This window comes from Sinocyclocheilus grahami, unplaced genomic scaffold, assembly GCF_001515645.1.
Source record: "Sinocyclocheilus grahami isolate Dianchi unplaced genomic scaffold, SAMN03320097.WGS_v1.1 scaffold798.1, whole genome shotgun sequence".
NCBI lineage: Eukaryota > Metazoa > Chordata > Actinopteri > Cypriniformes > Cyprinidae > Sinocyclocheilus > Sinocyclocheilus grahami.
In genome coordinates this window covers 257,410-274,161 of record NW_015505977.1, presented here as the reverse complement: position 1 = coordinate 274,161, position 16,752 = coordinate 257,410, and the positions used below count along the sequence as shown (strand labels likewise).

The window sequence follows — 16,752 nt, the reverse complement described above, 5'->3', positions numbered from 1 at the left end:
CACCCGGTACGTCACCGGTCCCATCCGTTCCACTACGGTGTAGGGACCCTGCCAGGTCGCCAGAAACTTGCACGCAGCTGTCGGGACAAGTACCACCACTCGATCGCCCGGCTGGAACTCCCGGGCCTGGGCGGTCGTACAGCCGTTGCTGGGCGCTTTGGGCGGTCATCAGATGTTCCTTCACCAGCGGCATGACCCAGTCTATCCTTTCCCGCATCTCCTGCACGTGCTCGACGAGGCTACGAAGTGGGGCCGGCTGGTTCTCCCAGGCTTCCCGAGCCACGTCTAGAAGGCCCCTGGGCTGTCTCGAGCTCCAGGTGCGCCACTCATCGTGCACAGGTGTTGTGCGTCGGTGATCAGTGGGGCAGCGGCGTTTTCAGGGCGACGCTAATCTGGACTCGGGATACTGGCCACAGTATGTCAATTTACGGTTATTCACTGTAAATTATACAGCCTTTTTTTCACTTCCAAATACGGTACACTACCGTAAAATTAATGTCCAATACAGTTTTTCAGCGTATATAGTAGGGGAATTTACCGTTAACCATTTAACAGGTTTTTACTGTAGCATTTTTACAGTCTTTTACCATTAAATTCACGGTCATTTTTTACAGTGTGCTTAGTCAGTTATTGAGTACCGAACAGTACTGACAATACTGACAATAATGAGAGCAGCCAGCGCGGAGAGCTGACCGTGGTTCTGAACTGAAGCTGGAGGGGGAGGGGGTCATTGACGTGGTTTCCGCGACAGCACTATGATAACATACATTTCCGGGCCTCATTTGGGTCAAATATGGCACATAGAACTCAGTTCTGGCCAGATTTGGCCCACACACATCAAGCCAATTTTACCGTGAGATGTTTTCATTATTAATTATGCCAAATATGGAATAATTTAACAACTGGTTTGGAAACCAGTATGAAAAAACACAACAACAGACAACAGTGCAGCTGGATTAACCTAAGTAAAATCAGTAAAAAGGAAGTCATGGATAAATCCCTAAAGTTCTATACTATGAAAAAGATTAAATTGATTGTCTAATGTTTCAGGAACTGCTGTAGTTGTTAACGGTCGATTAAACGTGGTGAACATCGTGCGCGAAGAGAAACAGCTATAATGCTAATGTTTTTAGCAACTTTCCTGAATCACCCCCTTCAGTACACTACAAACTTTATATAATTTTGTTATTTTTTTGTCTTGTTTTCAAGTAAAAAAATCTCAAAATCTTTAAAACAAGATACATTTATTTTAAAAGTGTCACTGCATAAGATTTAAACACTTGTTTTCATAGATTGTGTCTTCAATTACGTGTATTTTTTCTTTCTAAAAAAAAGAAGAAAAACAAATCTGCCAGTGAAGTAAGACAAAACGTACTTGTATTAAAGATTAATTTGATGAAAACAAGTCTTAATATTTTATGCAGCATTGCCTCTCGAGTAAATTAATTTTGTTTTAAGCATCTTTACATATTTTAACTGGAAGATTATACAAACATACTTTGTATGTTTTGCAGTGTACAGCATGTTTTTACCAATTACGGGTCCTTTTCAGAAGTCTTTTATATGTGGCCCATATAAAGTGTCTTGCAAAGCTAGGACATGTGTTACACACTGAATAGTACAGAAAGTGTGACAGGATATCATGACAACCTGGCATCGTAAGTGTCACTTTACACCTTCAGAGCTGAGTGAGATCTGATGGCCTCCAGCGCTTTTCACGTAAAAACCAAAGCCTTAGACCCAGTCCGTCTCTGATCAAGGCTTATTGAGAAATTAATATTGCAATGCCGTGTCCCAAGAGTGAGTCATCTTGTGCTAAAGGGAAGATTTATGCGTCTCATGGTTGAGTTTACATCAAAGGTCGTCATTATTTTTTTTCCCGAATCTTCTGTGCATCCTTTAGCTTTGAGCGGACAGTATGATGTAATACTCTTTTGCATAAAGCCAAGTAATTTATGAGGCCTCCCCGCAAAAATGGTGAATGAAGAAAACCCCAGGCTTGACTTACGCAGCTCTATAAGCTGAGAAGTGTCAGGGAGGGATGCTAATGAGTATGAATGCTTTCATAACCCGCTATCTAATGTAAACATACATCAACACACAAACACTAACACATATAACACATGCAAGTGGATGCACGCATCATATTTCAATGCAATCTGAAGACATCCAAGTCCATGTTGTTCAGTAATTGTTCTGGATAGTTCACATGATTTTCGTAGTGCCAAAATAGTCTAAAAACCACTATGAAAGCACTATAATAGTAGTCGACATGTCTTGTGTGCTATATTTTGAAACTTCTGAAATCATATGATACATTTTGCAAGGAAATTCACTTAAATCTTCCCTTTCACTTAATTCTAATTTTCCATTGTGCGTATTTTGACTTTGCTTGTTGCATTTGCTTACGAAACCAACAACAAAACCAATGGCGTTTTGGCGTCAAAGATGTCAAACCTTAAACGACACATAAAAGGTGCCATTTGTTATGATCTTAAAGGGAATGTGAAATGTGCGTATCTGTATATAATGACTTAAATTTCAGAAAATAATTTCATAAAATCTTAAGAATTTCAATAAAAAAGATAAAAAGTCCAATTAAAAAAAGATTAAAAATCCAATTAAAAATATTAAAATATAAAAAATCCATTATTGTAGACAAACATAAAAAGACACTTTGCAAGTTCCTAACATTTTGTGCAAGAAAATTTATTCTTTTGAACTGGTTAATGGATAAAGCCCCTTCTAGGGCACTATGGCACAGGGTTATACTGGAATACGTATCGATAGATTACTTAACCTGTGCTTCTTATAGTAAGGATGCTATATTTCATAGAAGGTGGGACCCATTTTTAATATATATGGGCTTAGATATATCCTCTATTCTTATTAGAGGGTTTGTTTAATGAGGTTTAAATATGTGAGACATGTTGGAGTACAAATGTGTAAGGCATATTGTTGGTACGATTATGTCAATATTTCATTTCATTCTCAAATTGATTTAATGGAGTGGTGAGCCATAAATTATTTGTATTTTTTTTTTCTTGTTCGATTTTGTTATGTTTGTAATGTTTGAAAATTAATAAATATATATATATAAAAAATCCAATTAAAAATAAACTGCATACAAATTTGGAACGATACAAGAGTTAATAAAAGCAGAATTTAAACTTTTGGATTTAAAAAAAAAAAAATTATTTCTGTACAATAGTGTTTGAATGTTTGATATATGTGAATGAGCAATTCGTCTGTTTGATCTGACTCTTGCCAAACATACACAAAAATGTTATCAAAAACTCATCAATCCAATGCACTCGAAAATATTGTGAAAAAGTAAAAATTTATTCACAAATGTTTTTTTTTTTAATAAAATTAAATATAAATGTAGAACAAATATAAATATTAGAGAAAAAACTGAAAAACCTAAATGTACTTTTTTCAGTTTAAGTTGAAGTACTAAAATGACAAAATTTGAAATATAAAATAAAGCTAAATAAGCAAAAACACAACCAAATTTTTTGACTAAATGACTAACGCACATAACAAAATTACTCAAATTAAAAAATTTAAATGAAACTGAGGTAACACTTTAGTATAGCGACCAATTCTCACTATTAACTAGTTGCAATAAGATATTGGCTGTTTATTAGTAATTCTAAAGCATATATTCTGCATGACCATATTATGCATCCCTAATCCTACCCAATACCTAAACTTAAAGGGGTCATATGATAATAATATTATTGGGTGTATTTGGTGTAATGAAATGTGTTTATGCGGTTTAAGGTTAAAAAAACACATTATTTTCCACATACTGTACATTATTGTTTCTCCTCAATGCCCCGCCTTTCTGAAACGCGTTGATTTTTACAAAGCTCATCGGTCCGAAAAGCGAGGTGTGCTGTGATTGGCCAGCTATCCAGTGCGCTGTGATTGGCCGAATACCTCAAGCGTGTGACGGAAATGTTACGCCCCTTACCATACTGTGATGCCCTAATATTTGGGTTGAACTGTTCTGGAACAGTGTTGTAAATACAACTTAACCACTGATTTCTAGTCGTGTCCATTTTTGGAAGGCCAAACAAAGTAGTTTCGCTTTCACAACGAAACACAGCGTCACAGGCCGCGGGCTAGAGTGAGGAACGGCCGGAGGGCTAGAGTGAGCGGAGGCTGGCGGGCTTGAGAACAGCGCAGCTGGCGGATTCAACGAAGGAGAGTCCGGAGGGCTTGCAGAAACCACATGTGATGACCCCGGGCTGTTCTCCACTTCGTCCATGGTGAAAGCCTATCCGGCGATCCACAGCGCGAAGTATTTCCTCAGCGACCAGCACGGATCAGCTCTAGGCATGATGAAGCGGATATCGTCCTCTTTTGGAAGGCCAAACAAAGTAGTTTCGCTTTCACAACGAATCACACAGCGCCTTCACGACATGGCGGCGGCGGCAACAATACTACAGCGAGAATAAAAGTTACGCCTTCTTTCTTTTGTGGCGTTATGCACATCTTCCCACATCGTGACGTAGACATGTGGGGGCATGTTAGAACGAGGTGTTTTAGGTAGGCGTGGCTGACTCTTGACTTTTATAAAGAATATCTCTTTGGATTTGAGACTTTAGTCTTTGCAACTTTACAGATCTCCTTTATGCACCAAGAGCTTGTAACACTCCAAAGAGAAAGGAAAAATTGAAATCGCATCATATGGCCCCTTGAACAACTACCTTACTAACTATTAATAAGCAGCAAATTAGAAGTTTATTGAGCGAAAAGTTATAGTTAATGGTTTGTTAATAGCGAGAATTGAACCTTAAAATAAAGTGTGACTGTTACCGAAAATATCAAAATAAAAGCTCTTTTAAAAATAGATGAATAATATAATAGTATGTATATAATACTAAAATAACACTGAATGATAGTATGATTTTAATTTTCACTTTAAGGCAGAAGCTGTAATTCCTTTGCAAAATTGTTTAGATGTGTCATGTATGTGGATAAGGTATTGGTCTGTTTTTCTGCCCCCTGCCAAACGTGCCTCGGTATCGCTTTCCTTTGACCATTAGAGGTGTATCTCAGTCCAATTGATGAACCTGTTGTCAAGGAGATGTGGTTTGGCAACAAAGACCCTCAACGCATCCTATCGATCCGTTTACATGAATGGGGTCTTAAAACTGCCACGGAAATAAGGGAATTTGTTTCCCAAATGACTTGGAAAATCCTGCTGCAGAAAAGCAATCTTTTTGGAGATGTAATGAAGACAGACCATGGAGAGCTCTGAATATTAATGTACATGCTGTTTCAGACGCTACGTTTGATCTATCGCTTAAAGATTTTAGTATGCGCCCTATTCTGTACTGCAGTTGATTGCATAAGAAGTGGATGTAGAGAAATTCAATTTTCTATGAAATCATGATATCAACTGTGGGAAATGTCACTTTTTATTCTTTTTAATATTCTAACTCTATAGAATCCTAAAACAGGTTTGTTTTAACCAATCAGAAACGCTTTGTGCCTGTCAATCATTTTAGTTCGCTGAGAGGGCTTTTAGGGGTGGGGCTTAGGAAAGGGGGTGGAGAAAATAGATGGAACGCCCACTTTTCACAATCCAATCAATATCAGAGGAATAAACTCAAGTTATTTTCTCATTTCACTCAGTAAAATAGGTTTCGAATGCATTTTTTTTGTCAATTTCAACTTCTTTATCTAGGTACACTCTTAAAAATAAAGGTGCTTCACGATGCCATAGAAGAACCTTTTTGTCAAAATGGTTCCATAAAGAACCTTTAACATCTGAAGAACCTTTCTGTTTGACAAAAGGTTCTTTGTGGCGAAAGAAGGTTCTTCAGATTACAAAAAAGGTAAGAAAGAGATGGTTCTTTAAAGAACCTTTGACTGAATGGTTCTTTGTGGAACCAAAAATGGTTCTTCTATGGCATCGCTTGAAGAACCTTTTGAAGCACCTTTATTTTTAAGAGTGTAGGAAAATTAAAGTGAAATGAAGACAGAAACTTCACTGAAAATGACTGATGTATTTTAATAGAACCATGTCAATATAACACCGACAATATTGGCTCATGACTCAGCATGGAGGACGAGATGTCTTTCTTTAATTATTTCTTCTCTTATCACAAACAAAACAATTAAAAATTTAATGTGCAGCTAAATTGAATAATGAACCAGGCAGGGGGAAAAAGAACGAACTAATAAGTATGTCGCTATTTTATCTAAATAGAAGGGGGTGGGTGCGCTAGAAGAGGACAGTCTGTTCTCTCTGTTGTTGCCATGGTGTTCGCCTGACGCGTGGCATAATTCATTATACGGCGGTTAATTAACAGTCCCCAGGGCGACGTTTTCCACAAAGTCACTGTGGAATTTAATTGCGTTGCATTGCGTTCCTCCGTCAGGGAGAAACAGAATGCAAGGGAATTGAATTCAAAGAGTGCTTCAATGAAATCTAGCAATATTCTTCATTGTTCAGCTTTTTCTTACATGAAAATCTGCGGGGGTTTTTTTTTTGCACAATATATCATATACAGTCAAACCAAAAATTATTCATACACCAGGTATAATTTTTGATATATTTTTTATATCACTGTAGTTCATTTATGTAAGTGAGCATAGCAAAATAAAGTAAACTGTGACATTTTATACCCAAAAATTCTTCGTACAGTGGAGTACCAGTAAAATTGATAAACATTTGGGACCAAAAATTAATCAGACACTTTGATCTGATCATGTTTTGCTTAAGTGTTTTTTCTTTAATTACTAATGCGACCTTTTTACACCACAGACTGAACAAAATTAAGCATTGCTTGGTAATTGATTGACCTAAATTTGTATTATCTAATTGTGTACTTAAATTTAACAGCTGACAGCTATTCAACCTAATTCATTAAGATTAATTTGTTCTGACACAGTTTAACTTGTCATATTTTATTACCATTTTCTAAACTATAGCGAATAAACTGTAATAATGTGAGAAATGTTGAAGGTGTTTTTTAAATCAAATTTCATAATTTCATAAAATTAGTACCTTGACTTATTAAAAAAAAATCATGCTGTACATTGCGTATTGGCAAGAAGTTAGATTTTTTTTTGTCGTTTAGTTTCTGTTTTTGTATCGTCACATTTGGTTGCCACACCCACAGTGAAATCTCATTGGTCCAAAAGCTTGCACCATGGAATATTAATCATCAGTGATGTTCTGATTGGCTGTGATTGTGCCACAACTTCCATAAAGTTGTTTTGCACTTCTCTATGTTTAAAAGAAAGAAAGAAAGAGAGTGAGACAGAATATGAAATCAAAAACAATGGGGGAGCCAGAAACTAACTCAGTTAAGATGTTATGAATTATGCACTTCTACGATTCCCTGAGCTGTTTTTCTAAACCGTTCTGAAATGCCCCGCAACTGCACCTGTTTAATATTCTCTCGCTGTGAAAATGGAATTTGCACTTGAGTGGATCCATGTTTAGAGCTCTGGAATGCTGCTGTTGTGAGCTTTGACTTCTTGCCTGGAAGCCTTTGTTGGAACACATGGGGCTATCTGAACGTGATGGGTGATTTCCACTCACTTACTCACTTCAGAGGGAGTCATTTCAGTGAAATGCCACCATTACAGCTTGTGAATTTGAGAACAAGTTGTAGTTGTTATGCTGCAACAACTGTAGCTTGTATCAGGCTGGTCATTACTAGAAAAAAAAGTACGAAATAGTATAGTGTTTCTTCTGATTATAGTAATTATAAATATTACATAAAACTAGCAGTTAACGACTATTATAAGACAGACAGACAGATATATAAATAGACAGATAGACAGACAGACAGATAGACAGATAGATAGATAGATAGATAGATAGATAGATAGATAGATAGATAGACAGACGGAGGGATGGATGGATGGTTGGAAAGAAAGAGAAAGAAAGACGGACAGAGGGATGGATGGATGGATGGATGGATGGATGGATGGATGGATGGAAGGATTGACAGACAGAGAGATGGATGGAAGGAAGGAAAGAAAGAAAGAAGGATAGAGGGAAGGAGGGAGGGATGGATGGATGGATGATAGATGGATAGATAGATAGACAGAGAGATGGAAGGAAGGAAGGAAGGGAAGAAAGAAAGAAAGAAAGAAAGACGGACGGAGGGAGGGATGGACAGAGAGATATAGTTTTATTAAATGTACTATAAACATTTATATTTGCAATATTTTATATAATTTTTATAGTTTTTTTAAAATAATAAATTTATTATTAAATGTATTAATTTTATTTTATTCTTATTCAGGCTATCATATAATTAAACTTATTATGAAGGAATCTCATAACAATCTGTGTCTGCTGTCCTGTGATTGATGTTTTGTTACAGGAGATGTGGGGAGAGATGGGCTTGGGAACAGATGGTCGTGAGGACGTCGAGACCAGCAGCGGCGATGCAGCAGAAGGCAGCGGCGAGTGCGATGATGAAGACGGCTGTCAAGGATCAGGCCGCAGTGAAGACGAGACAGGTGAGTTCATTCGTCCCCTGCATCGTGGCTCAAAGACAACTGTCTCTCTGTGTTTACTTGATCCAGAGCTCCCAGGAGAGACGTCAGTCTCACGTTGCTTAGAAACCCAGAGCCATTTACTGTGTCTCGTGTTTGTTTTAGGAGGTCAGTCGCTTCTCGTTATTTACACTGCTGATCACAACATGGCCATTCGGACCGATATTGTTCCCTTCAGATGATCTGTTCCAGCTCTTGTGTGCCCAGATATCCAATTCCTTATTTAAATCAGTAAATGTAACTTGCAATAACTTTAATAATAATAATTCTCAAAGGGCAGTATTAATTAATTTGCAAATGTAATTTGTTTTAAGTATAAATCCAATTTAAATGAGGTTTATGGTGTGTATGTGTATATATATATATATATATATTAATCCCAATAAAGTAAGAAAATAAACTTGTTTTTTTCTGGTTTCAAGCATAAATCAAAGCAAAATTGAATGAGGTTTATGTTAATAACAATCAAAAATAATTTCCCAATGTGGTATGAAAAATTAAGTTGTTTTTTTTATTTTTTTAGGCATCAATCAAAACAAAATTGCATAAGATTCATGGTCAAAATAATTTTTAAATACTAACAATTTCAAATGTGTAAATGCCCACATTTTTCTTGTTTTTGAAGTTTGGTAAACATAAATCAAAGCAAAATTGAATGAGGTGTCTGAAAGAAAGAAACAAACAAGCAAAAACCTTCTTTTAAGCATAAAACTAAACAAAGTTTTATATCAAAAAGGTTGCCAAGTAAAAACCTTCAAGCAAACAAACAAAAAACTCAGTTTCTCAGTGTTAAGAAAAATAAACTTTTTAAGCATAAATCAAAGCAAAACTGAATGAGATGTATGTTAACAAACAAACAAACAAACAATTTACCAGTGTGGTAAGAAAAAGAAAGTTCTTCTTCTGTTGTTTTAAGCATAAATCAAAGCAAAATTGTATGAGGTTTATGTCAAAAAAAGAAAGAAAGAAAGAGAATGAAGAGAAAGAAAGAAAGAGAATGAAGGAACTTTTAAACAAAACTAAACAAAAGTGAATTAAGTTTATATAAAGTTTTCCCAGAAATAAACCTTCAAAATTCTAAATAGATTCTCTGAAACCCAGTGTTGTCTTACAAACGTTTACTTCCACACAAAGTAAAACATTGAGGTTGTTTTCAGTTTACTATATTATTTGTATAATTTTATATTATATTCTATCAATGAAAACAAACGCCTTATAACAAGTAAGAAAGCTTAAGATAGATCTACTTTGGTGTTCATCGTAGATCTGTGCTCTACTCCACTAGCATGCTGGATGCACTCAGGGACCGGACTAAATAATGGATTTCACCTTATAATAGATTAAAAGAATTGTGTGTAGCGAGTTATTGCCCCATTTTTCAAGGAGCGCCCGCCGTTCTTTTATTCTGTTGCTCAGGAGTCCGCCCTTGCCGCTGCTTCTATAAGGTCATACATCTTTGTCCATTGCTCTCAGATACATTTCCAAATAGCATCCCTGCTTTAAAATTTCTAGCTTTGTGCTGATTCAGTTGGCTGAGGCTGTGCTTTTGTGACATTATTCTGTAAAATCATTCCCAGCTCTTGATTAAATGTATTTCTTCAACTATGGGCACTTTTGTCTTCTGAAATAGTAGAAAATATAGTCATACACACACACACACATACCTTTATATTTATTATATATTTATATAATAAATATGTATTTGTTTATTTATTTATACTTTTACCCAATATATAAATATTATATTTACACATATCGTAGATATATATATTATTTATACTTATTATACACTTTATTTATTTATTTATTTATTTATATTTTTACTCAATATAGTGTTATTTCTATCACATCTCATATTATATATTGTTACATATTTGTTTATTCAATATACACAAATAAATAAACATTTTCACACTTTTATTAGTATTGTTTGGAAAAAAACAGCTTAATTGGAAATGGGAAATAATCTGCAATAAATATATCACTCATCTTGGTTTTGTTCACACATTTTTAGTGGTTGTTGTATTTTGGTTGATTTAATTAAATTGATACATTTATTTTAATTTACCGTTTTTATGATATTTGTATTAAGTACAATGTTTTGTTTTTATTTTTAATTGTTTATTTTAACTAGACTTTTTTTATAATTGAGCTTTTAGTGTTTTTTTGTTTGTTTTTTTATTTCAAATATATTTGTATTTTAATTTATTTATTTTTTAAAGAAATGTATTTAAATTGAAACAACCAAAATAAAACACTAAGAATTAAATTATAAAAATGTAAAATTAAAATGTATACTAAATAGAAACAAAATATGTATTTTCATTTGTATTATTTTTTTATGAAGTTATTTAATTTCTATTTTTTAAATATATTTATTTTATGATAAAATTTTAGCAAATGTTTCATTTTGAAAGTTTTTTTATTTTAAAATGTATTGATATATTTTAATAATAATTTTATTAATTATTAACATTTCATAAACTCAAAAACTCCTCATGAACCCCAGGAATTTGCAAAACCCAATTTGGGAAACTCTAGCTTGGTTTATCATATAGTTTAAAAGTGTAATACAGTATATTTTTCTGATGGATTTTCATAGTTTAAGATTGCAAATCCATAAAGTCTAATTTGAAATCCATTTAAAAAGTAGAAAACCTACATTTTTTGTAAATAAAAATCAGCCCTTGCGACATAAAAGTGTATTTGGAGAGTTAACAAAACTCTTCAACTCTTCAGAAACACCAAACAAAGAATGACTCTGATCCAACACCAATTCCCTTGAACGTCTTTCGATTTCATACTGAAATGAAGAAGCCATTTGACAATTGTCTTTCCTCCATCATCCACGATGACAATTTTTCAACAAAAGCTGCTGAGGATGAATCACAGATGATAACAAATTGAGAAAAGTTATGGTTAATTCTTCAGGTAGCCTCACAATTTTGAATCTGTTTTTTTCTTTTTCCAATGCCAAATGCCCACCAAAATGAATTCCTGCTTCTGCTGTTATAAATCCCTCAAATCCCTTGAGTTGATGAAAAACTGGATTGCTGAATGACAGCGCATCTCATCCGGGGTCACGGAGGTATAGTTTCCCCTACAGCAACCACAGAGCTGGTCACAATCAATCAATTATTCATTTGGCAGGAAACGGTTCATTAACGGAGACTAGAGCAATATGATCCCAAGCGCTCTGGCTCTCTGTCGTCTTTCTCTTCATGCTCCATGTCTCTGTCCAATGATGCTGAGATAAGCACACCGACACAAGATGTGCAGTTCGTATTGTTTGTTTTCGTCAAGCGAACCTCAACGTAATTAACCGTGACTGCGACACACACAAATAAGCATTGGTGCAGTTTCACCTCGGCCTCGGATGAATAGAGACCAAAGCCGAAGTCTGTTTTCATGTGTGCTTCCGAACGTGGGATGGGAATGTTCTTTTTTTTTTTTTTTTTTGTTTCCTTTTTTTTATCTTCTATAAATTTTCCTTTTACAGTTTCTCGAGACCAAAGCCGAAGTCTGTTTTCATGTGTGCTTCCCAACGGGGGATGGGAATGTTCTTTTTTTTTTTTTTTTTGCATGCGCCTCTTTTGAGATCCATAAAATTCCTCATTGATCGTTTCCTGCAGAACCCCAGAGATTCAGATCTGAGACGTTTGCAGCCGCTGTCTGCGTCAATAATGCTAATAGAGTTCGGTGAAGATGGAAACTGTCATGTTTAAACTCAAGGCCGGTTTTCTTGAACCATATCCCTTGTTACACTCAAAATTATTTTATTTGGAGTCGAGGTGGGCTTTGTATTTGAATCCATGATGCTTAAAATCTGAGGCAAACTTCAGTTGTTTTGTATTTAGGGCTCAGGAGAATGGAAATGGGACATGTTGCAGGCCAGACTCGAACCTCTTGACCTCATGTCAGAAGCATGTGGGTAGCTGATGCATAATGACCTTTAAAATAATACTTAAAAAATAGTAAGAATAATAAGAATAAAAAAATTAAAAAATTAAGAATTTAGATTAAAAAGTATATGACTATGCAAAGGAAGTGGTGTATTTTTTTTGTAACTGGTCACATAAATGTTTTCGAAATTTTTAATGACCTGTTTAGTGGTCATGTCATGTCAGAAATGTAGATTTAAAAAAACTACAAATATTTAATGTGGACTCTCATCGACTGTATATGAGATCATTAAGGTTGCATGCATAATAATTGTAATAAAGAGAGAGATCTAAAACCATTTAAAACATTATTTTAATTTTTATAAGCATCATATATTTCAAAATTGTATTTTTTTATTATTGATTAATATTTATTATTTATTATAATAATTCATGTATAATTTTAAAATTATATTCAATTATAATTAGATTTAATATACATTTTATTCATTATGTCTATATTTTATTCATTATGTATATTATGCTTGCATGCTCACCACCTGATCCCTGAAGGGAGTAATGGGAACTTTGGGCACACAGCCTGGCTGGGGCCTCAGGATTACCTGGGAGTCAGCCAGCCCAAACTCCAGGCACGATTCGTCGACCAAAAATGCATGCAGGTCCCCTACCCTCTTGATGGAGGGCAGTGCAAGCAGGACCAGAGTTTTCATTGATAGAAACTTCAACTCAACTGACTGCAAAGGCTCAAATGGGCCCTGCTGTAGTGCTTTGAGCACTAGAGACAGGTCCCAAGAGAGTATAGAGGGGGGCCGGGGAGGATTTAACCTTCTGGCCCCCCTAAGGAACCTGATGACCAGGTCATGCTTCCCAACCGACTTCCCTTCCACGGGGTTGTTGTTAGCAGCAATTGCAGCAACATAGACTTTAAGGGTGGAGGGAGACAGCCTTCGCTCTAAACCCCTGCTGCAAAAAGGACAGCATGACTCTGATCAGGCATCTTCGGGGGTCTTCTCGATGAGAAAAACACGACTCGATGAACAGGTTCCACTTCAAGGCGTAAGCGTGTCTTGTAGACGGTGCTCTCGCCGAACTGATGGCGTCAACTACCTCCTGGGGTAGGTCACCTAGAACCTCCGCGTCCCGTCCAGGGACCAGACATGACGTTTCCAGAGGTCTGGATGCGGGTGCCACAGGGTGCCCTGTCTCTGAGTCAGTAGATCCTTCCTCAGAGGAATCTGCCTGGGAGGGGCTGTCACGAGGAGCATTAGTTCCGGGAACCAGGTCCGAGTGGGCCAGGAAGGCGCCACAAGCAGGACCTGCTCCTCTTCCTGCCTGATCTTGCACAGCATCTGTGCGAGAAGGCTCACTGGGGGAAACACATACTTGCACAGACCCCGCGACCAGCTGAGTGCCAGCTGGACCGTCTGGGGATGGAGTCTCCATTCTCCGGGGAGCTCAGCTCGTGACAGCTCGTCGGCCGTACGGTTGTGCAGACCCTGAATATGAACGGCATGAAGCGACCTCAGATGCTTCTGACTCCAGAGGAGGAGGTGGGCAAGTTGCGACATGCAACGGGAGCATAGACCACCTTGTCGGTTGATGTACGCAATGGTCGCAGTGTTGTCCTTGAGGACCAGCACGTGCTTGCCTTGTAAGCACCCTCTGAGACGATTCAAGGCAAGGCGTAATGCTAACAACCCCAATCCAAACCCCGGCACTGCATGCCCGTCGTACGTGGCCCCCCAGCCAGTGGTAGAGGCATCCGTGTAAACCACAGTATGCCTGGAGACCTGTTCCAGGGGCACTCCGGCCCGGAGAAACGAAAGGTCTGCCACAGGGTGAAGGTTTGGCGGCAGGCCAGTGTTACTTGGACCCGGTGAGTGCCGCATTGCCACGCCCACCTCAGGACTCGGCCATGAAGCCAGTGCTGAAGCGTTCTCATATGAAGCAGCCCCAACGGCGTGACTGCCGCTGCCACATGCCCCATGAGCCTCTGAAACTGTTTCAGTGGGACCACCGTCCTGCTCTTGAACATATTCAGGCAGTTCAACACCGACTGAGCATGTTCCTGCATGAGGCGTGCTGTCTGTTCGACCGAATCCAACTCCATACCGAGAAAAGAGATCCTCTGTATCCAGGAGAAATTGCTCTTTTCCCAGTTGACCCGAAGACCCAACCGGCTGAGATGTGAGAGCACCAAGTCATGTGTCCTGTGTTCGCACAAGTCCTGTGTTCGCACAACTGATCCTAAGACTGAGCTAGTATGAGCCAGTCGTCGAGGTAGTTGAGAATGCGAATGCCCTGCTTTCTCAGGGGAACAAGGGCTGCCTCCGCAACTTTCATGAAGATACGGGGCGACAGGGACAGCCCGAAGAGCAGGACCTTGCATTGATATGCTCGTCCTTCAAACACGAAAGGGCCTGGTTCAAGACACGCAGGTCCAAGATCGGTCGTAACCCACCGGCTTTCTTGGGTACAATGAAGTAGGGGCTGTAAAACCCCGTCTTCATATCGGCTGGAGGGACCGGCTCTATCGCATCCTTCGCCAGTAGGACTGCGATCTCCACACGCAAGACAGGAGCATCGTCCGCCTTCACTGTTGTGAAGCGGATGACGCTGAACTTGGGGGGACGAGGGGTGAACTGAATCGCATAGCCCAGTCTGATGGTCCGCAGGAGCCAGTGAGACAGGTTGGGTAGCCAGGCACCCAGACACCGTACAAGCTGGACCAGCGGGACCACCAACGTACCCGCTGTGGGGCAGTGAGGTGGAACGCAGGGACCCGGTCTGTGAGCGGACCGAAGAGGGGTCTGAGTGTGCAGTGCAACGCTTACCTGGTTCCACGGTTTGGCAGAGGGTACGTGAGTAGGGCCTTTGATAATGCTCGAACCGCCCGCTGCTGCCTGCCTTCGAGAGAGGAGGATGAGTATGGTCCGATGTTGGTTCGTCCGCGACTCTCCATGTCTTCTTGGGACCCAGAGACAGAAAAAACTGCTCTTTTGTCAATGTCAATTTTGTCTTTTTGTCAAGCAGATGGTCATCTTCCCGCAATGAGAACATGACTCATCCACAAACGCCACCTCAGCATGCTTAATGCCCAGACACGTGAGGCAGCGATCGTGACCATCACCCGACGCCAGGTAATGACCGCATCCAGAAACGCCCGTTTGATACGTTGTCTGTACCAAGACGCAACGTCGTGTTTACAAAGACGTAACGTCGAGTTTGCCAGACGCAACGTCGTCTTTAAGAAGACGCACCCGTGAATGCTCTTTTAAGGAAAATGCTCTTTTAGCATGCTGAAGCGCACAGGGGAGATGGCCGCCTGCAACACAAACAGGGGGTAGTGCAGCCTGATGTGTGAAACCCACTCGACACGGGAAACCACCACCGCTGAATCACCGTACCGCCAACACGAAGAGCTCTCAAAGAGCGAGACTCTCAGTAGAAGTCAGGAGCAGAACGATATGAACGCTCGACTCCGAAGCAAAAAGCTGAGTATACATTGCACCTGCTGCCTAATTATACTCGTGCTGCGATCAGCGGCAGCTGGATGCAGTCATCGCATGCCAATGTGCATTGGCTCATTTAGTTTACACTCGAAGTGGATTGGTCTCTCTAAGCGAGATCCCAATTCAGCGGTCACAGACATGACTCGTAGTGACCGAATGAAAGGGAACTAGAAATTGTAATTTGTATATAATATATTATATATATATAATATATGATTTCAATATTTCAATTGTATATTTTTTTATAAGAATGCTGTTTTTTCCCTCTTTTTTATTTGTAGTGTCTGACATGAATTCTACTATATTATTATTTGTGTTATTAATAATTTTAATAATAAAGATTTTTGATTATAACATATACAATTTAGATTTTAGATTTGTATTATTCTTTATGCATACATTTTACATTTTTATATAATTATATATTTTATGTAGTATTTTAATATCAATTATTTTAAATTTTTTATTTTATTATATTTTAATACATAATGTTTATAAAAATTGCAAGTTATGTTTAAAATGGTTTTAGATGAAATATAATGTGTCACACCATAGGACACAGCTATGTTAGTGGGCAGTGGCTTCAAGTTGATCTGTTTTCTTGTTGATTTATTCCTCTTTTGTCCTTTTTCGTCCGTCAGTAGACCTCTGACTCTGCAGTGTGTGAGGGGGATGTGGTATTTAAAATGTAACTCTATCCAGTTGTTTATGGAACCGGAGTCTGATAAGCACTTTTTTGTGTGTGTGTTTGTGTGTGTGTGTGTGTGTGTGTGTGTGTGTGTGTGTGTGTGTGTGTGTGTGTG

At 38.2% G+C, this 16,752-nt stretch overlaps 1 protein-coding gene across 2 annotated transcripts in view; it reads left to right on the top strand.

Moving 5' to 3' along the window:
* LOC107561907 (glypican-5-like) overlaps positions 1 to 16,752 on the top strand; it is a 58,075-nt gene that overhangs the window by 25,323 nt on the left and 16,000 nt on the right. For both annotated transcript variants that reach the window (XR_001605931.1, XM_016246444.1), the window contains exon 8: positions 8,361 to 8,499. Coding sequence is in view for 1 of the 2 variants with exons in the window: in XM_016246444.1 (XP_016101930.1) it covers positions 8,361 to 8,499 (139 nt within the window). In the remaining variant the exon portion in view is untranslated. The remainder of the gene's footprint in view (positions 1 to 8,360; positions 8,500 to 16,752) is intronic.